This window comes from Uloborus diversus, unplaced genomic scaffold (assembly GCF_026930045.1).
Source record: "Uloborus diversus isolate 005 unplaced genomic scaffold, Udiv.v.3.1 scaffold_11, whole genome shotgun sequence".
Taxonomy (NCBI): domain Eukaryota; kingdom Metazoa; phylum Arthropoda; class Arachnida; order Araneae; family Uloboridae; genus Uloborus; species Uloborus diversus.
The window spans coordinates 1,966,537-1,989,347 of record NW_026557765.1 but is presented as its reverse complement, the minus strand read 5'-3'; the positions used below and the strand labels follow the sequence as shown (position 1 = coordinate 1,989,347).

At 34.6% G+C, this 22,811-nt stretch overlaps 1 protein-coding gene across 1 annotated transcript in view; it reads right to left on the bottom strand.

Moving 5' to 3' along the window:
* The window catches only part of LOC129232152 (uncharacterized), a 118,834-nt gene extending 97,136 nt beyond the window's left edge, over positions 1 to 21,698 (bottom strand). Inside the window, exons 1-2 of the mRNA XM_054866393.1 lie at positions 21,601 to 21,698; positions 12,426 to 12,779 (exon numbers count right to left, since the gene is read on the bottom strand). Of these exons, the coding sequence (XP_054722368.1) occupies positions 12,426 to 12,736 (311 nt within the window). The 5' untranslated portion in view covers positions 12,737 to 12,779; positions 21,601 to 21,698. The remainder of the gene's footprint in view (positions 1 to 12,425; positions 12,780 to 21,600) is intronic.
* Positions 21,699 to 22,811: the final 1,113 nt, after the last annotated feature.

Sequence of the window (22,811 nt, the reverse complement as noted above, 5' to 3'; positions counted from 1 at the left end):
ATTTCCAATGTTCATGTTTCAGTATAGGTGAGGAACATTTTATATTTTACCAATGGTACGTGCATCGCGTTGCCTGTAGTAGAAAATTAAAAGTTCATTTTGTTAGCCTGTATATTTAGAAATAATGATAGTAAATTTCTCGCCAATTTGCTTGCCCATGTTACGGTTTCACGTTATGATAATTTGGTAATTTACTCGTCCCTGATATGATAATTTGCTCGTTAATATGTTCTTAAAATTGGAACAGAACAAAATCGAATTTAAAAAAAAAATCGCTTTGTGGTGCACACCCCCTTGCTACAAACTAATTTTTTGTCAAATTTTATGAAAATCAGCCGAACGGTCTAGGTGCTATGCACGTCACAGAGATCCGGACATTCAGATATCCAGATAGAGGAACTTTCAGCTTTATTATTAGTAGGTAAAGAATAGTTGGATGTAGTCTTTCCTCCAGATAGAAAAAGATGCAGGGTGCTTAATTAGATCTTTAATTAGATTTGAAAATCTCACATTTACTTACACACTCTTTCATGCACATTTGTGGAAACAGCATCTGTGGAGTAATTATATGAAAAATTATTATATGAAAAGTTTTGTTTAAATTTAAATTTTGTATTTCATCATTTCTGTGAGTTATTGGGTTAATTACTTGATATAATTTATTTTACACTGAAATCAAATTGATTGGGATTTTGAGCACATACAATCCCTACCCTGCGACAAAGGTGTCCTGTTTGATGCTTGCTTAATTGAGAAGCCAATTTTTCATGAAAAATGACACCAGTATGTAGAATATTCCATTATCTGGGAACGTGATGTCTAAAACAATGTGTGATAAATATCTTTAACCTAAATGGTTTGAAGCTAGCTCGGAGGAGCTTTAATGTTATTTTTCTCAAATAAATTATTTTCCTTTTTATATTTTTAGGTGACAAAAACTCGGAAGCCACCGATGCAAAGGGCCTTTGCTCCTCCCAACTCTGAGGCTGAAGTACAGTCAGCTACTCCTGAATTAGGGGTAGCCAACAGTTCTGAGGCCTACTACTGAATTAGAGTTAACCTTCAGTTCATCACAATCCCCTACCAAAGCAACATACAAGCGTAAAGTAGTGGAACTTAGTGAAATTATTGGAAAAAAAAGATAAAAAGCTTCAAGTTTTGCAATAAAAAGTCTGTCGCTTTGAGAAAAAAATAGATAGTTTGTCAGAGTTGCTTGCTGATCTTAAAGAGAGAAAGTTTTTAGATCATGATGCTTTCGACATATAGTCAACAGTTTCTGCTATTAATAAAGAATTTATAAACCGCCAGCTGTCGACTGTAACCGAATGTCCTTTGCCTCAAAAGTACTCAGAGAAATTGAGATCATTCGCATTGACCCTAAGCTTTTACTCACCAAGGGCATACGAGTATGTGCGCTCTACATTTGGATTAGCTCTTCAACAGCAGAAAACTTTAAGTCGCTGGTACCAACACATCGACGCTGCAGCAGGTTTCACAAAAGAAGCAATTGATGCTTTATCATTGAAGATTATAAATTCGCCTAATCCCTTGGTTTTTTCTCTAATAATGGATGAAATGTCTATCCGCCAGCAAGCAGAATTTGATGGTAAACAAGTTCATGGCCTAATAAACTTAGGATTTGATGATAATGCTGATGATGGTCTGCCACTGGCTAAGGAAGCATTCGTTTTGCTCTTGGTATGCGTCAATAGTCATTTTAAGTTACCAATTGATTATTTTTTGACAGACGGATTGAGCTCCACCCAAAAACACATGCTCGTTAAACACTGCTTATCTCTTTTGCATGAAAATAGTCAATGTAGCGTCATTAACTTTTGATGGCCTCTCAACTAATTTCTCAATGGCAAAGCAACTGGGATGCAATTTTGATGATGTCAATTCATTGAAAACTTGTTTCCCTCATCCTAGTGACTCAGATAAACAAATAGCAGTTTTCCCAGATCAACCACATATGTTGAAGCTTGTGAGAAACACATTTGGGGAGAAAAAGAGTCTTCTCTACAGAGATTATTGACTGGAAATATGTGGAGGCACTCAACGATTTACAGGAAATTGAAGATCTCCACTTAGGAAATAAGTTGAGAGGAGGGCATATAGACTTTTCGAAACAGAAAATGAAAGTGAAGTTGGCGGCGCAGCTGTTTACTTCAAGCGTAGCTGATTCCATTGACTTTTGTAACAAGAAACTTAAATTACAAGATTTTCAGGAGAGTGAAGCTACAACTGAATTTTTAAGAATAATTAATACTCTCTTTGACATTTTGAATCCTAGGTCAATACATCAGCAAGGCTATAAGAAGGCTGTTTCCAAAGAAAATTTAAATGAATACTTAAACTTCATGCAAAAAGCAAAATCATACATTCTTTCCCTGAAAGAAAGCCGTGCTGGTATCCCAATTTTGGAATCCAGAAGGAAAACTGGTTTCCTTGGTTTTCTAATATGTATTAACAGTTTTGAAGCTATTGTCAGAACATGGATTTCTACCGAGTGCCCCAGTCTCTCGTACATTCCTATGTATAAGTTGAGTCAAGATCATGTGGAGCTGCTGTTTTCTGCTGTTAGGTTCCAGGGAGGCAGCAATGACAATCCGACTGCACGTCAGTTTCGTTCTGCCTACTGGAAGTTACTTGTGAACACAGAAATAAAGTGTTCTGCAAATATTTCCGGGAACTGTGTTCCGCTTACAGACATAAAAATTTTAGCTGTGTCCAGTTTCAAGAAAGTGATTAACATTACTACCCCACAAACATCAATGGTGGAAGTTGATGAATCAGTTGATGAGCCAGATCTTCCATGTGTGTATTTAACAAAATACACCAATGATGTAATTCATTACATTGCTGGTTTTGTTGCAAAAAAATTAAGCAGCTCATTGAAATGCTCAGTATGCATAACTGCACTGTTTGCTAATGTCATTCCAAAATCGATATCACTAAACTCATATAAATCTAAGGGGAAGCTTATCTATCCATCGAATGATGTTTTCAGTATTTGCAAAGAGTGTGAGATTGTGTTTCGTCAGCACATTGTGCAAAATAAATTGAAAAGTCCAAAATTAATTATAATTCAAAAAGCACCTGAAGTTTTCAGAAGAATTCAATCCCGCCAATATTTTTCAGCTCTAAACCAACATCAGTTTGACACTCAGCCAATGGAGAACTATCTTATTCATCATATTTAAATATTTTAAAGTCTGCATATCTCATTACTGTAAAAATCTCACATTCAAAAAGCAATCTATTCCTCAGTTTTATAAACATATTATAAATTTTTAAGGTCATTAATATTTTTTTTAAATTAAATAAAATTCAAAATAAACAATAAAATCAATCAGTTTAAAATTAGTTTTATAATGTGCTGATGAAATGCAATCTGACATTCTGCACAAATATTAAATCTTTTGGAAGTATAAAAAAATAAATAAATAATGGTTATTAGAGATGCACCAAATACCGTATTTTACAGATTTGTTTAAGATAAGAAATATGTGGTTAAAAATTTTCAACTAATATTTGAATTTCATACTAATTTAAAATGGGAAATGCTTGTCTAATTTAGGATGCTTTTATGCATTTTCATTTACATCTTTAAATTATCCATATTAAATTTATATTATTTTAACTCTTTAAGACCGGGAAGGGGGGAATTTTTTACTACAGTTAAGTCCTGACTTTTTCGACCAAGCTATTTTGGCAATGGAATCGTCCACTCTGAGACCCCCATTGGCAGCATCTTGGTTCTTGTGTGCACTAATTGCAGGAGGCGTGGTAAGCTGTCACCTTAATCGCTGTCTCACTTCAGGCGAGCGGCCTTTTTCGCTATTTCCCTTGTCTAGTGTTTATCGCGTATCTTTCTTGTTGGTTCAGCTGTCTGCAATCTATAGACACATGGCATGTTTTAAAATTATGAATAAAACATCTGAACCAGAAAAAAAATATTCAAAAATCAAAAGCAATGAAGAATTTCAAAAGGAAAAAAAAAAGAACAAGTTGCGTAAAAAGTTAGAACGAATATCAAAGTTTCTTCATTTCCCCTTCCTCCCGAAAAGCGGGCATCTTCACAAGTTATTAGCTATCAATCCTTGTAGTTGTATTGCCATTGGGAATTGTACATCACTGTCACTTGTTCCATCAGTTGAAAATACTTCGGTCGGAAGAAAGGATCTTTGAGGTGGTCTCACAGCGTGACCTTCCATCAGTACCTGCCCATATTGCTAATTAGTTCGTTTTTTTGTTTTAGATATCATATTCAGCCAACAGCGCAAAATGCCTAAGCTTTAGTTTTTGGAAACATTTCCCCCCGATTTCGATTAAAAAAAGTTTGAGCATAGCCAATAACTTTTATTCTACTGCAGAATAAATAAATTACAAAACATATGGTTATTTTTAATAGGTGTTTTCCTTTTTTATAAAGTTATTGAAAAAGGCTACAATAAAATTATATAACATTCTTTTTTTAGATTTTTAAGAGACATATTTAAGAATTACAGAAAATCAGAAAATATATCTCTGTACATGTGTTTAAATCTACCTATGTCTGAATATATCTATCTATCTATATCTCTATATTTTTCTAATTTCTTTAAGAAAAGGTAAACATTGCCAACGTCATAGCTCAACTTATTACAACCCCACTATACATAGCACAACACACAACTTTTTTTTTAGTTAAACCTCATCTTTAACTGAACTCTTCCTGAAATTTTCATTGTTAGAGATTTGTAACGATTGTCGCGAGACAGACAAACACAGAACTTCTTATTTCATTATTTTAATGTATATAAAGATAGATATGTATGCATAAAAATATTGCTTTGAGCGTGAGTGACCTGTTGTTCAGAAGAAAATTTTGTGCTTGCATTTTTAGAAGTGCAAATTTTTAATGTATAACTTTAATCAGAATTTTGAGCTCGAAAGGAAAAGTAATCCTTCGCTACATTAAATATTTTATAAGATGATAACACAATTCTTTTTTTCTCCCATTCTGGGAGAATAGTTGCCAAGGCATTTTCTTTAGTCACCACAGCGACCTGAAATTTGGAGTTGGTCGGACCATGCTTAAATAATATACATATTATGTGTGCCTATATGTAGTTATTATCTCTTGATGTAATTATGACCTCTTATCTCATTTTTTGTTGCGCTACTGTTTGAGTAACAGTTGTGTGTGGGGAGTGGGGGAGGGAAGGCAGTTTATTTTCAAGCACCCATTCAAGCTCTTAACAGATCTGTTTAGACGCCTTTTTAGTTTGATTTGCTAAGCGTTGCTTTTGAGATTCTAAAACTGGAAAGAAATAAGATTTGAGGCTGAAAATAAAAATAATGAAAAAAAAGTTAACAGATGGCAAAATTTTACAAATAGTAGTTGCATACACGTGTTTCGAAGTTCCTTGTAACCCCGAAGCATGTATATGCAATTATTTGTAAATTGTGTGCTTTATCAACATAGTTTTGTATTATTTTTACCAATAATAATAATTCGTACATAAATTTATAAAACCCAAAATACCATTTGTTTCTAAAAACTGGTATAAAATGGTGAGAATTAAAAGTGGAGGAAAATAAAATGCAATTGTACAGCGAATTCGTCTTTTCTCATTTTTTGAGGATACCATGTGACCACAAGTCATTAGCAGCTCTCCATTCATGCAATCGTCACTGCCACTTGCTAAATGACTACCGGCAAGAAGAAAGGAACTTCCTTGGGGTGGTCTCCCAGTAGGTGTCCCTTTCTGCCCACTACCCCCGTGTTCGTTTAAGTGAGCCGTATTCGGGCGGTCTCGGATCTAAGCTACAAAGCCGTTTTTGGGCGGACTCGGTCTTGAGGAGTTCAAGCAGGGTTTGTGATTTTTTTTAAAATTATTTTGAAATTTTTTTATTTAAATCATTTTTTAATTTATGTTCAAAAATTTGCAGATATTACTTACTTTACATCTATAAACATAGTATATTTTGTACAATAGATGAATCCACTCAGCTTACTTTTAAAATTAAGATAAGTTCAGTAAATTTTTAAGATTTATAAATGCTTGAATAAGATATGATTTTTTTTTTTTTAATGCTTTGCTTAAAGATAAAGTTGCCATCATTGTGTAACCAAACCAAAAATTCAGTTTGTCTGCCAATATGCATTATACTGAATACCAACCAAATATTCTGTGCATCTCTGATAATAATAAAGAAAGAATCTATCATCAAAATTCAAAGAACTGGATCGATAGGATTTTAAGTTGTTTTTAATTTCATGCAATTTAACATTTGTTTGCGTGGAATTCCCTTTAAAAAAAATTCTATAGATTGTTATTTTTTTAAATTCCTATTCTAGTAATTTTATCAAAATTAGTTTTTTCATTCATGTTAATTCCTTTAATTATCTGTTTTGAATTCAAGCTGCTATTTTTCAGTGTGGTGTATTCTAATTTTGTAATCTGGAAATGGGCTTCAAAGTTTCATTTTTTTAAAGAGTTTTTTTTTTTTTTTTTTTAAATCCTTATTCTGGCAATTTTATCAAAATTGGTTTTTTATTTATTTTGTTCCTTTATTTATCGTTGTTGAATTCCAGCTGCTATTTTTCATTGTGCTGCATTCTAATTTTATAATATGGACATGGCTGCAAAGTTTCAATAATTTTGTAATCTTATGTATGAGAAAATCATAGTTTTATTAATAAAATTATGTTAAAATCAGTTGATCATTTATTTGTCTCTCTTTATTTTAGTGAAGTTTTAAAACTTCAAAATGAAAACCTTAAAACGAAACCATATTATTACTTATAGCTGAAATTTGGAATTTTAGGTCAGGGTACTTCGTAAGAAAAATTTTTTTATTCAAATATACATTGAAAATTTTCAAAAATATTATGTTTTTTTTTTCTTTCTGCAGATGAAGATACTATAATATCAAAGTAGGCTTGCATATGAAATCTTTAAAAAAAAATTTTCTTAAAACTTTCTTCTTGGTAACTTTTATGTTTCTAAAAAATTGACTTGTTTTAGGGCCTAGTTTCATAATTTCTTTTAAAATGTACCTGATATTCAATTTAATTCAGGAGGTTTAAAAAAGTTTTCTAGTAAGTTACCTATTACCTTTGATTTTACATCTAACAAAATGTCTTTTAAAGACTTTCACTGGTAATTTTGTATTACACTAACAGAACTGTTAATGTGTTAGGATATACTCCTATACCTTTAAACAAAAGCATTTCTGTTAATTCTTTGGAAATTTAAAGCTTAAAATATAAGTGTGTTGGGCATTATCTTTTAATTTCCTAGGTAGGCTATAAATACTTAATCAATTAAAGTGAGAAAAGTAAAACGCGCGAAATTTTCCGCCCGCATGATGACAGAGTTTTTCTCTCCTCTCTCACCAACCAATGTGGCCACCTCTGTCATACAGTTACTTCAAACGCGACAATGGGAGTAGATGCGGTATGTTCCCTCCTGTATTCCTACTTCCATGGAGTGACACAGTTTTGGTTTATTGACAACATACATTTCAAGTTCGTGTACTCGGTCAGACGAGACCCGTTTATGATCTCACATCCAATATGACAAATAGCACAATAAAGGGACATAGTGTAGGACAGAATAAACAGCACAGAAAAGGAAGTTACAACCAGGGCAATGGGCGGGAATCGAACCCACCACCTCGGGATTACAACAATGACACGCCAACCAACTGCGCTACCGAGGCCCTCAAGAGAACTATTTCGAGACAATTATCAAGGAAGTTGTCAAACATCAATTGCTCAGTAGTTTGAAATTTTAAATTAACTTGTGTGTAATAAGTTGGGAGATGCTGAATGAAAATTGTACACTTTATAACTGGATATTTTTGCACAGTTGCTTATTAGGGGATTGAGATAAAGTAAGTGCAGTTTTTTAAATAATTTTTTCACACCCCCATTTTATGAATAACCACGATTTAACACATAAAAAATTTGGTCCCAATGAATTCGTTAAATTGGAGTTCAATTGTAGTAAATGCATCTTCAAATCACTTTTTTTTTCTTTTGTCATTATACAAGGTTGAGTCAAAAGTTTTTTTTTGTATTTTCACATACGAAAGAAATGTTAAAATTTATTGAGTACTTAATTCATAACAGACAATGCATTTAAATAAAATCATTACATGCAGTAAACTATACCACACACATCAAATTTTTTATAGGATTCATGGCTACCAACTACAATCTTAAAGCATTACCACATCAAGAATATAAAAATGCTTTTTTTTTCCACTAATTTTGCCAAGTACAAACAACCACCATTTAGTCGAAACTTAAATGCAATTGCAGCAGATTAAAACAATTTCCAACAAAAATCAAGTTTTGGAGTGCACTTTGCTTCACCAGTTGCACCTTTTTCAGCACTACGCATCATAGAAATTCTAAAAAAGTTTTTTTTCAGCCACCCTAATGTATGTTCATAACATTTTTTCATTAAAAGATTTATGATTTTGAAAAAAATTGCAATTCAAGTAATAATGTGGCAAAATAAAAAGCGCTGCTTTTGCATTGATTTCATAAACCATGTTTGGTAACTCAATAGAAAAACAAAAATTTTACACGAACATAACAGAAATCAAATGTCTGCACAATAAATTTTAACAAGTGCTTTTGCCAGCTAAACTACAATAGAGGACAAAATTGCCTAAAAATGGAAAATTTGGATATACTGCCTTTTTCCCTCCCACAGAACATTTTATGATTCTAAAGGCGAGAGCAGTGATTAATAAAAGCTAATCCATAGAAATAAATCTAAACTTGCATACATTATCCACGTACTAATCTGCACATGACACTAACATTTCATGATTCTTAAGGCGAGAACAGTGATAAGTAAAAACTAATCCTCAGTAAAAAATCTAAACTTGCATAAATTATTCACGTCACTAATCTGCACATGACACTTGCCCCATTCGATAGTCATTCTTGTGTTGATTAAAAAAAAAATTAAGTTTTCTGAACGTTCCGTTCATAGTCGCTGCGGAAAGTTGCTTAGGGAGAGCAAACCATCAGATGCGTCATGTGTCTGCGAAGACCAATCAGATGGCGCTACTTTCATGCTAGACTAAAATCAGCCTCCGATATAAAATTTCGCTGTCTGGACAGGTCTCGAATTTCATCAACTTTTACTAAAGATCGTCTGCAGATTTTTTTTTTTTTTTTTTTTAATTATTGCATATGATCACTGATTCGCGCGTTATGTGAATTGAATTTCCCGATTTCTTAATATTTTGCGCAAAATATTTGGGGGTGCAACCGCCCCCTCTTGCTCCCCCTATTTGTCGCCCCTGCTACGCTGTCATTCTCCTGATCTGCCTGTGTTTACTTGCGTTTTCTCTTGGTTATATAATTTTATTTTCTTATATTTTTGAAAAGCATGTCTGGTAATTTACCTACGGGATATAGGGTCTGGTGGGGGAAAGTGGTCAATGGGGTAAAGTGGTCATAATTCAAATAAATGCCTATAGCTTCGAAATTAATGTTCGAATGAATGTGAAAATTTTATTTTAGGGTAGTGCATTTAGAAACTACATTTTGAATACAGAATTTTATAACTGGCAAAATTTTATATAGATAAGAAGCAAGAATCATAAGAAACATATGGAATCAAACTCAAGGCTGATGCGCTTCATGCACATAAAACCAGAAACTGATGGATGCAAAACAGGTCACAAATTTATTACACAAAGACAATTTTACACAGTATTTTAGGTTTTGAGAAAGTTTTCAAGTTATTGATGAAATTTGCGGCCGGCAGCTATAATACATGCATCGCAATCACTCTGTTGCAATTAGAAATGAAGGCTACTGGCCTGTTCAGCTATATTTTATGTCAGTGGAAAAAGAAATGAATGATTGTTTACTAAAATATTTTCATTGTTAATTTTGAGTAAAATTTGGGGAGGTTTGGATACTATACAGTTGAATCCGCTTATAACGAGGGTGATGGGACCTTGATATTTGCTTGTTATACCCAGGTGCTTGTAAAAACTCCAGTTAGTGTAAAAAATCAAAAATATCCATTCATACATGCTATTGTTTTCTGTACAGTACCAAACAAGTTTGTGAATTTTCTTCGAACTGCCTTATTGTCTCTTATGTTATTGTTTTCAACGCATACTCATGACCCAAAAAACAGTCATTTGCACCTCTGGTTTTGAAAAAAGCTTTTCTGCACATCAAAAGTCATGGAGCATGTTATTGCGGGGTTGTTCTGCTTCATATTTTTCACATTTGTCAGTTTCTTTACTTTTTCATCTGCACTTAGCTTGAATTATAGCCACTGAGTGATAAAATTGACGTTAACAAATACTTTATAATTTTCAAATGCTTCTTTACACCACCAAGTTAAAAAAGGGGGGGGGGGAGCCTCTCTGAGTTTGACTCATCTCATCAGTCATCACTAACTTACGACTGACTTCAGAATTTTTCCAAAAAAGAATAAATTGAGCTGAAAGTCAATAGCAATTTTAGGTGCTAATATGCTATTCTAGCAATGCAATATTTTTGCAAATTTCTCTTTATTAATTTGTATTTGTAGGTTTAAATTTACAAGAATCGAAGCTGTTCATTGGAAAATATTTTTCATTGAATTTTACCTTGAAAGAATTATAAACTGCTTTGCTGCACTGCTTTAAGAATGTGGGTGGCTATGTGTAAATTTGATAGTCTTCCCTTGTAGCAACTAAATGATTTTAAAGGGAAGTTTGTTCCTGTCACTTTGACTTTTTCGGGGGGAAGGGAGAGGGGCAATGGGTGTGTACTCAATGCAAATTTAATCGGAAAGCATAAAAAAAAAACACTCCCATAGCAAAAACGTTACTTTCTCAAAGTGGGGAGCACTTACCCCCCCCCCCCCCCATCTTTCACTAAAATTTTTGACAGAATTTTTTTTTATACTAAGTATGAAAAGAGATGTTGACTTTGTTGAAAATAACTACATAATACCATTAATAATTTCCATTAACTACCAATTTTATTTTCACCCCCCCCCAACATTATGATATACCGCAAAATACGAAATACCATATTCATTTGTAGCAGTAGACAGTTCATCTTTTCTTTTGCATTTTGTCTTTAAATAAACGGAAAAGTAATTTAAGTAACAATTAAATTATTCCGATTTTAGTTGTGTTTCATAGATGGCGCCACTAGTTTTTCAATAAAAAAAATAGAAGTAAATGACCAATTAATAAAAGGATTTTAGAATAAAAACTGAAATCCATTTGAATGTTCACTTTGCCAAACTATTAAAATAGTGATGAAAAGTAAAATTATTTCTGCTAAAGAAATGCTGCTTATCATATGGCAGAGTTATGCGCGAAATGAGACCGACCGAATGGTAGCAAAGCTGCATTCTTAGCTCCGCCTACTCGTTCGCAGCGGGGGGTCTAGCGAGTACGAATTCCATATATGCGTCATGGGGTTCCATTCAAGCTTTATGAGGTGTCTTATTCCTGGTTGATTTGGTGCTTTTTATTGACACCCAAGCAGTTTCAGAATTTTTTCGTACCCAAAACCGTAAGTTCGTTTATAGAGGAGTAAGGGTACAATCTTCAGCATGACCCAAAAATGGTAGTCTGTATCCGCTCCCTGGAACCACCTTCATTTAAGATTAAGGTGGTAAAGAGATTCATTTTAGCTTTTTTTAAACCAACATAATTTGGAGTGGCCCTACAGGAGAGATCCAGGGTTCTGCCTACCACAGAAGTTACACACCGGTTGGGGTGGTACCTGAATACTAATACCGCTAAGCTTTTTAGATCTGGGCACGGAGTCAATAAGGCCTGATCCAGCTTACACAGGGTCTCAGAGGTATTTACTTGCAATTGGAACTTGTAAACTTCATGACTACATCAGATTTAACGTGCACCAGTCTCCACTAGCATCACAGAGAGTTTTACCGACCGGTACCGAATACGCGAACCTTCAGCCACGATCGAGCTCAGCGTATGACTGATTGGGCTACTGCTACCTCGTGTAGTTGAGATTGCTTCTGAAATTATATTTCTATTCTATTCTAGAGACACAACTGATTTCAACTGTATTTATGTCGAGGACTGCATACTAAGTGCCTTGCCTCCATTATTTTATATACCGATAGATGGCAGCACCATCACCGGATCGAACAGTTAATGAGAATTTAGAACTAGTCCAAGAGCTAATAGCTACCTGGTGCTGGCACCCCCAGAGGTATCGTTTCACTTGGAGGACATTGAGACCACGAGCATATTTAACGTCGCCCAGTCCCCTTTAATGACGACGGTGGGTCTTCGACCAGCGAGGATCGAACCCGAGTCCCTCCGGCCCCGAGTCCAATGCCTTACCGATCAGGCTACCACGGCCCCCTGAAATTATATGTTTAAGTTTCTGATACTAATCTGGATGGATTTCTTACCTGTTTCCATTAGCAGCCCAAGCTTCGGGCAGTGGTCTCGCCCAGAAACCGGTTCGAGAGGTCAAATCGGGGCAGGCATAACGGGGCAGTTTTCGATGAGCAAAGTAGGTGCTCGGATCTTGGGTCGTGACCCCGATCCGGAGCGCCCCGGTCCATTCCTCGTGGGCTCCCAGCAGCAGCGAGAGGCGGGCGTTGGGGCTGAGGGGCTTGTGACTGAAGGCGATTCCGTCGCAGAAGGAACGGATCCGCTGCGCCCTGCGCCCCCCTTCGTCCACACTCACGTTGGAGCCGTGGATGCAGTGGAATTTCATCGCTAGAGAACTGCATGACTTCTATGCCACTCGTCCACCAATGCTGTAAGGAAAGCGAGGATTAGTTAATTGATAAGAATTCGAAATAATATAAACAAACATGAGGATGCACTTCCCAACATTCGATTCTACCTGCGCCCATGAAAACAAATCCTAGTTTTACAGTATAAATATTTCAGGGTTCTTACTCAATTTCAGAAACAGAATGAAGGAGTTTTAAAGAAGTACAATGAGATTTTGAAGGAGTATTGAGTTTTGAAGGAAGGCTGTCATTAAATGATGTCGTACTTTTTTTTTTCAACATATTTGACCCTCTTCCGCCTCTGTTACAAAGTGTTACACTTCATTTAACTCATCCTCTTGTCACACGTTTTTTTTTTTATAAACTCATTGTTACAATAACTGTGTGATGTCACTTTTTCTCACTCTCTCTTCCCTGTCACAATTTCATAAACCTGTCTCCCCCTGAGGCATAACATGACTTGTGAATGAACCTTTTTATAACATCGTAACTGCTATTTACTAAACAATTGTTTTTTTTTTTTAACACAATCACTTAATATAGCACATGTACTTATGTATTTTTAAATCTTTAAATAATAATTAGACAACCTGATTTCTGCTGCTGAGAGTGGTGGAGGGAAAAACAATAATCATTACACTTGAAAAAATAGCAAAAAACCATTTAAGCATGTTTTACTTCACACGAAAGATATAAATATATGAAATTACTACATTAAAATCGCCCTTGTGACGAAGTTAAGTTGTCGATTGAAGAATTTTAAGCTACTGTCAGAGAGGAACATTATGTAGTCTTGAACTAAAAGGGAGGAGTTTTGAAGGAGTTAAAACGAAAATGAAGGAGTTTGAAGGGCCCTTCAAAAAAGTTTCCTAAATGAAGGAGTATTGGGGGAGTTTTTAAGGAGAGTACGAACCCTGTATTTCTTTCGCCAATTGGCAATCAAACGATTTGTATGAATTTGTCGTTTTCACTTTGTAAGTACTTTCTATCACCATTTCAACATCAAACATTTTACATCTATATCTGCTAAAAATCCCGTGATCTTCCGACCAGATGATTGACAACACAGACGACCGTTTGAATGAGAATTAATTTTCCAGGAGAAAACCTCGATTAGCGAGTATTGGAAACGAAATGAATTAACCAATGTTGATTTTCCAACACCCAAACAAACTATCGCTGAGTCCGATATTGGAAACAGCACAGGCATACAGAATTACTTTTCACAACATCGTAACTAGGGTAACGCCTTCACAACAAGTCAAAAAAATTTCTGAACAATAATGCCCCAGGAGAATGATTTGCAAACAAAGATGGAAACAGACGCGCACGTAAAGGGCGAGATTTAATGTTAAGAAAATGAGGCTAATTGTAAGGGGAAGGATGAAGGGGGAAAAAATCTGATGTGTGCACCGCATGACTTCCTTGAATGTGCCTATTAAATAATCGATGCATTAAATAAGTCAAACGAATGGGCGCGTGTACTTATGTATGGACGTTAGAAGTAACACTTCTGAAATGCATATTTTCTAAACTCTCTTCCACACCTACATAAAAAAAAGGTTTAAAAGAGAATGACAATTTCAAATTTAATGAAATTTGATGTTTTTACTGGTGTTCGAGGTTTTTATTATTGAAACAGCAAAGAGTAAATGGAACAGGAAAAAAGAACAAGAGTAGAATGTAACAGTGCCTTAGAATGAGTAGACAAACGTGTACATACACTCCCAGTTTACTGCCAACCAATGCAGAAAAAACTGTTTTACAGATATTCATGTTACATGTATCGACAATTTTGACTTTGGTTCTACGGACATATAGCTTAAAGATCGCCGAACTGAAACCGGATACTGCATCTCATTTTGTCACCAAATTCTCCCCAACTTGGGGATATATTGTTAAGTTGATGACAAAAACTTAGCAACTTTGCTCTAAATTAGCACGGCTACGTACTACGTACGTACATAAATGGCAAGAAAACTACTCAACATTCATTCAGAGGATTGTAAATTTGAAATTTAAGCCGAAATTTAAGGGGAAATTTTTTCCTGATTGCAATCCTTCCTGTATTTTATTAAAGAAACTAGAAACGTATTTAGGTTCTGAGTGTTGCAGTAGTGGTTTGTGGAAGCACTATATACCAATAACAATAACAGCACCAACAATAATAACAATATTATTATCATTATAATTGTTATTATCTACATTTATTTTGCATTTTGTCCCCCCCCCTCCCTCCCCCGAGAATGAAGCCTCTTTACGATATTGAATCATATCTTCTGCGGAAAAGCGATGACATTTCTAGCCAATCAACCAAGAACGATATACGCACCTTCCTTTCTATAATGGTGGATAAATTTAGGCTTCTTGCAGCACGACATTCTTTCTAACCCTAACACCCAAATTCTGTTACAATAATATTCTTTAATGTCATAATGAAGCCAAAACTCCCGAAAAAATACTGGGCTGATGAACTAACAGAAATTATACTTTTCAGTAAGCCACTTTATGAAATTCTTTGGTAATTTATTTCAGCAGTTACCGTTGAGTCGATCATATTTGAGTGGAAAACCATGTTAAAAAACCAGAAGAGAAACTGAAAAATGGTATCAGTCAGCAGTGCTACAAGTAGATTTTCACGAAACGAAAATTATTTAGAAAGACATTTGATCTAGTTAACATCAAAAAACCAAACGGGATCAGGTCAGGCTTATGACAGATAAAATTTACGATCTATTCTCGAAATATAGTGACCCACTGTCACTAAAGATGTCAGAACCAAGGTCTGTGTGACGACATTCGAAACATAAAACGTGTGCCACTTTTTATAGCTTGAATACTTCTGCATGTCTTTTTTTTCAGCTGAATAGAATATATATATATATATATATATATATATATATATATATATATATATATATATATATATATATATATATATATATATATATATATATATATATATATATATATATATATATATATATATATATATATATATATATATATATATATATATATATATATATATAAGCAGTGCTCTACATTTAACCACAAAACAAAATATAAAGTATTTTCAAACAAAGAAAATCTAACGATAAGTGACTGATTGGGAAACATATTGAAATTTCGATCTAAGAGTGAAAATAGCAAATAATGTTGATGAAAATATTTGTTAAAAATGATAAAAAAGTAACTTGACCTTTTAAGGACTTCTTTATATATTAAAAAAAGTAACGTCAAAGAAATAGTGAAATGATATCTGTGGCTTGCCCGTTTGTATGAGATCCATAGCACCTACAGCCTTGAAAGTCTGTAAAAAATTACTTCGAACCCTGAGAGTTTGCGGTTTTCACCTAGGAGACTTATTATTTTTTTAAATTCCGAATTAAATTTTTTAAACCAATTTTTTAAGCTAAAATTATACATAAATGACCTATTAAAGAGATGGAAGATTTCCCACACCTTTAAACATTCTATGTCATTCGAGAGCTTTTTTTCTGAATTAGCTAATAACGTGCTACAATTTCCTCAGTTAATTAAAACAGCAGGTACAGAGGTTTCTAATTTAGTGACACGGGGGAGGTGTACTCTTCGAAGCTTTTTTTTTTTTTTCATTTTTTCTAGAAACATAATTTTGTTAAGTGCGATTTCATCAAGTTTTTTTTTTTTCGGTTCAGAGCAGGATTTTCATATTGTTCTAATCATATTGAGAATTTTGCTTAGATTATATTTTATACGAGAGAAATCGGGTTTTTCATTTTGTTCTAATCGTAACACGCATATAAATCTGTTTCTTTCTAACAGACAATTCAAATCTTCGCGAACTTAATACGATTGCGAAGGCATCTTCGGGGGTTGGCGCGCATCAGCAAGCAGGGTGCAGCTGTGTAAAATAAAATTGCAAACTTTGTAAATACTCTGTTTATGCGATTAAAAATTTTAAAACGGATTTATTAGCAATTGAGACTTTCGTCAAGAGCGTTGGGAAATACAGTGGGAAGTTCTTTCTGAAACAGGAAGATACGAAGAAACCAACTCCTCCATTCATAAATTCAGAGCAATAATCAAATTTGTATTTTTAGTAAAATAAGTAAATTAAATTAAATAAATATAAATAAATAAGTACAATGTGCACAAAAATAAATAGAGCAATAGACGAGCTTATTTTTATGAAGATAGAAGTTTCAAACCAAACGTGCTTATTTCTGGAAGTATTTTCAATTTTCTGTTAGCGAAAGCACTTTTTATTCATATTCATTGACCACGACACCATGATGACCATTTAAATTGGGTTGAAGCGTGCTGATAACATCTGTTATCGACTCTTCTCTGCAGCTTTTTCTTTTGAAAGAGCATTAACCCTTTTCGGTGACAGACATGAGAATATAGGACACGTTTCATGTGGGTAAATACTTAAAACAATTATGTTAAATTAAAGGTGACCGACTGTATTGAAAATATCGGTTTTTAACCCCAAGTTTGTTTGTTCTTTTAAATATTCGTCTCCAATAGTTTGAACTTATCTCTTTCCAAAACTACTGTCCCCTTTTGATTAGTTTTGTTTAATTATCAAGTAATAGTTTCTTTCTATACGTTATAAACTATAAAGTACAAAAATAAATTAGTAGGTTGCAATACATGAAATTTCGTTACAACAATATTTAAAAAAATCATCCGAAAACCCCCTTCTTTATAGATCTTGCTTTTATTCGTTCGTTTATTCAATATTTATGAAGTTCATGCTTTTTCGCAAACGAATATGCACCAATCATTTATTTATTTTAGTATGTAAACAAGAAATTTTTATTGCACTAAGAGGGGAAATAACCTGAGTGGTATCCGAACCCACAACGCGAATCTCACACAGTAGCGTAACTACGGGGTCTGGCACCCCTGGCGAACTTAAGAAATTGCGCCCCCCCCCCCCCCAGGGTCTCCTCGATGGGAAATCACCGAAGGTCACCGTGACCTTAAAAATTTTTTTTAGGGGGGGGAGGGGGACATGAACTAATTGATTCGACAAATTGGGAGACAGTATTGCAATTCATTTTCTTTTTTTTCGAATAGTTTTCAATAATACCCAATGTTCCTTCGCAGTAGATAAAATGTATATGTATATGTGTGCATGCTCGAATTTTATCATTCGGTAAAATTGGGATTTCATTCGGCGAATTGAGAATTTTCCCCTTTCCAAAAATTTTAGTTCTCCCCCCACCATTTCACATAAATTCAATAAAACCAATAGTATTTGCAGTTCTTTAATAAATATAAAAAATGTTCGTTTTTGAACTAAATGAGAATAAACATTTTTCAGTTCCGTTTATAGTAATGTATTTTTTTTTTTTTTTCAAAACAGCTTTAACTTTTATTAAAACTTGTTTTAATTCAGTAGGAGAACGTATAACATAAACGTAATTAACACATTTACTAAAAAGAAAGAAAGAAAAATTATTTTTTTTTTCAAACAAAAATCAAAGCATTTAAAAAATTCTATTATAATTAGGAAAGCAAAGCAAATACAAAAAGCATTGCTAATCTGAAAATTGACTTAAAAACAATTTGACCATTTACATACAAGCAAAATAAAAGCATTACATATTCGCTAATTAAGGTCTCCCAATATTTTGTTCAAATAAGGCTTTTTATGTTCAGATTATTTATTATAATGAGGGTAAATACTTAGCCTAAGAAAAACTATACACTTCAAGCTATAACACGACAAAATGTCGCCCCCTTCCCGGGGGAAAAAAATGAAATTATCCGGCGCAGATTGCTCTCCACTACCGCTCCCTGGTATACAAATTATGTGCTTTTAAAACAAATTGTGTGCTTAGCTAAAAACTTAAGTTAACTCAATAAATCGGAATTCACGCCACGGGTAAAATCCCCCCTCCCTTTTTTTGAGAATAAGGGTTCCCCCCCCCCCTCTAGCTCTTTTCCTTGCGAATTTTCTCTTTCTTTTTCTTTTTTATTTATAAAAGCATTTTTCTACTTATATGATCAATTTTTTTTAAATAAAAATAAATTTAAAAAACCCAATTTTTTTTTATCATTCGGAACTCCGCTGCCTGGCTGCTGTACCCCTGGCAAGAGCCACTCCTGCCAACCACTTGGTACGCTACTGGGTATAGGGTGGGGCGTGCTGCCCAGGGAAGTCTTATAAATTTTTCCTTCTTCTGTCTGTTATTTTTGAGAGAAAAAAAATCTTATTTTGTGTCCAAAAGAAAAGTTTTTGTATAAGATTATATCAGTGTTAAAAAACCAATGCCTTATACATTAACTGCAGGTTTTTTCACCTTTAAAATATATATTTTATCCCCTTTAGCTCTTTTTCTTCCAATTTTTTAAAAAATTTTAAGTATCTTTCAAATTCTATGATCCAAAAAAAAAAAAAAAAAAAATAATAATAATAATAATCTTTTTATAAAAAAAAGTTTTTTTAAACAGTTGAAATGCCGTACATTGAACATATATAGAAGCGTCTATTTTCAAAACATTTTTTTTACTGCGTAAATCTTACACTACCAAACTTTCACCCACGACAATTTTCTATAGTAATTAATATTTCATACTTCTTATGGTATTTTTGGGTTCTTAGGCATTCTTTTCCTTTTTCGACAATAAAGCTCGAAGTTTATTGTAGTCTATGTAGTGTGGAAATTATAGCAACAAAAAACACCGTGATCTCACTCTGCATTTTTGACTCAACACAAGAGAAGAGCGATATAGCTTTCATCGGACTCATATGGTAAAGAAACTAAACATCAAAATTTTTTAGACGCTCGTATATACTTCATGCAATGTTTTCATCAAGTTTAATCAATCTTCCCAATCAAAAGCTTCTGAGAAAACGAACGCTTTCAAATTCTTTCATCTGAAGGCATTGTACTCATTAGTCGAGCTTTTTCAGCATGGCTTCAAAGCTATCATTGTCAAAGGAAGCACTAAAACCGGCACTTTGCAATAACAGACTAAATTATTTAAATGTAAAATATGTCAGGAAGTATGCCAACATTTTCATGCTAAGAGTATCGAATGTGCAAGAGATAAATGAATAAAAAAGGAGCAAACTTTGCTTGATACCGCTTGAACATGAAACTTCATCAGAAACAGGCACATTAAAACTCCGCCATTACAATATTCTTTTCGCGAATCCATTAAAAACCTCTCGCGAACCCCCAGGGTTTCGCGAACCACCGGTTGGGAACCGCTAGCGTAGAGGGAAGGCACTGGCGACTGGCATCGCATGCCTTTGATCCTATGTTCTGAGCTCTATGGGCAAGTGGCTAGTCAGTTTCGAGGTGCAGAGAATCGTTCAGCACCCATGTCACGTGTCTATGTAGCATCTGAAAGATCCCTAAAATACCTTTTGCCTTTGGCACTCTTGTGTAAATTAAATTCCTACAAGAATTTCGCATCGTGAGGGTCTAGGTGCCCTTCATCTGGTGGGAAACTAGGCGTGTAAATTAGTTACGCCCTTGACATCCGCGCCTTATGGGTGGCACATGGAAGACCGGATATCATATCGGGGAATCGCACTAGTTCTACAAAAGGCTATGGCCTGTAAGGCAGCCATATTGGAAAGAAGAAAAAAGTATTTTTCCTCCCATTTCTCGTCTACTTTCGCTCTTATAAGCTGGTTTTCAATAACATGTCTTCGTTCACACGTGCAGTAGAGAAATGTCAAATACTTTTCATAACCAACGGTTTTTTACTGCGTATTAGGGCATGGAAAAAGTGTGTGTGGGGGAGGGGTTGAGAGGTGTTCTTAGTAGAAATGAACATAAATCTCCTTAGAAGTGTACTTAATCATCTCGCAAATTGAATATTTGCGCGTTCAAAGTAAAATAAGAGATAACAACGTCATATAGCACAAATTGCAGATTACTGCAAAAAATTACAGCAATAATCTGCAATTTGTTATTTCTTATTTTAAATCATATTGTTTTTCAATTTTAATAAATTTGCTTCCTAGTTCCTGCTGGGGGATCACGTGTTCATTATGGATTCTAGATGCAAAACTTAAGGGTTTTTAAGCACTCTAAAGGTCGAATATTATGAAATTTAAGGGTTGAAAAAGTCATCTTTGAATACATCAGAAACTGATTGCACTATAAATTATGACGTTCCTTTCGTTTGTTCTAACAAAATGTTTAATAATGCACGAACAATCCGTGATGGATCCGTGGAACAATGAGTGGTGATTATCTGAATCTGTTGGGAATGGTCTTGGTTTGAGTGAGCAAAGTTAGACAACTTTTAAAGGATGCCCCGACTGAAACGGCTGAAATACACTAAAAAGATCAGTAACGTTCCTGGAAAAAAATGGGTAACTATTTTGGCAAATATCTTCCAGTAAAATATCTAATGAAAAACAAACTAGTTTCTGCTAACGAACATACCTTTCAATGTATTACACACTTCATACAACATATGTGTGAGCACTGAGCATTTGCGTGTACTCATTTAAATGCATATTCATATTCAAATAAAATATAACTCAAATGGACAGATTTAATGTGCTTCCTCATTTTTCTTAAAAAGAGTTTTCAATTTTAAAACTTTGCAATAGAAACAGCGCCTTGTCCTGACATACAAAATGCAATTATTCGAACAGAATTTTAATGAAATAAAAAACTGAAGACCTTTTCTTTTTTTTTCAAAATTAAAATTGGTTTAGAAGGTCTTCTAAATCCTAATTTGGCAGAAAGAATTGTCCCATGACTGTCCCTGCCGGCGAAAGAGGAGTAATTAATCACATTAAAAGTGGATTTTTTTTTATTTTTTTTTTTGCTCTCATAAAACTCAAATTGAGATGGCACCTCTTGCCTCCACTTACCGGCCGTTATCTCTCGCATCAGCATCCTTCGCTCTTTCTTGGCGCCAACTTCACACAACTCTTTCGTCTCTTCCCATTCTGCAGAAACACCTCCTCGCAATTTTCGTTTTTCTCCGTGGCGAAGCGTGCGTTCTTTGTTACTTTTCAAAACACAATATAACGTTCAACTTTTAGCCTAAAAAGCGCGTGGCTGTTCCCATGGCGACGCCTGACGCCTTGTTGTCAAACACGTGCCCCGCCGATCAATCTGCGGCCCCTCGTTGCTATGCGGGGGAAGGTTACTGCTAAAGACCACTCTTGAAGCAGAGCCGATTTTGTCGACATTTTGGTTTTGAAAAAAGCCACTTCAAAAATCAAACTCAAGAGCCGATTTTGTCGACATTTTGGTTTTGAAAAAAAACCACTTCAAAAATCAAACTCAAGAAATCCCTACTTATACTTAAAAAAACCGTCTTTACACTCAAACTCAAGAAATCCCTACTAAAACTTAAAAAATCTCTTTTACACTCAAGCTCAAGAAATCCCTACTTATACTCAAAGATAGCTTGAGACACTAGTTTGCACATAGTCATTTAGGGTAAACTTTGAACCATGTGAGTTTATTTTGTGTCATTTCCTTTAGTCTCTGGTGGCTTTATCGGGAAGGCGTCGGACTGGTAGCGGTAGGGTCCTGGGTTCGATGCCCTTTGTATTCTTTAATGGTGACTGGGGCACGTTAAATATGTAGTAACCACAAAGCATTCCAGGTGAGTCAATACCTCTGAGGGTGCAGGACCAAGGATTGCTTTGCTTCTGTTCTGGGTCAGGAAACAGAGTTGTCTTCAGGATCCCATCCAACCAGTTAAACCACAAACAGTGGTAGGTACGGGGACTATGGAGTGGGATATGATATGCCTATTCCTTTTTTAGTCAGGGCAATGTGGGGTAAAGCCATATTTTCTGTTAAAATGCGTCCAAAACGGTTTTCTCTTTAAAGGAATTTCTGATCGGTTTGTTTCAACAACAAAAAACTGTAACAACAGATTCCCAAGTGGGCTACTTTAAACAAGACGGGATTCAAAGCGCTTTGGGAGCCAAAATGTCGGACGGATCGACCTTCCTTCTGTGAGGGGCTCTGGGTTACTCGGAAATGGGATTGGGTCCGGCCTTCGTACGTCGAGGGAAAAGTCATTATTAATAGCATTCATTTCCCGAGTGGTTCAATGTTCGCC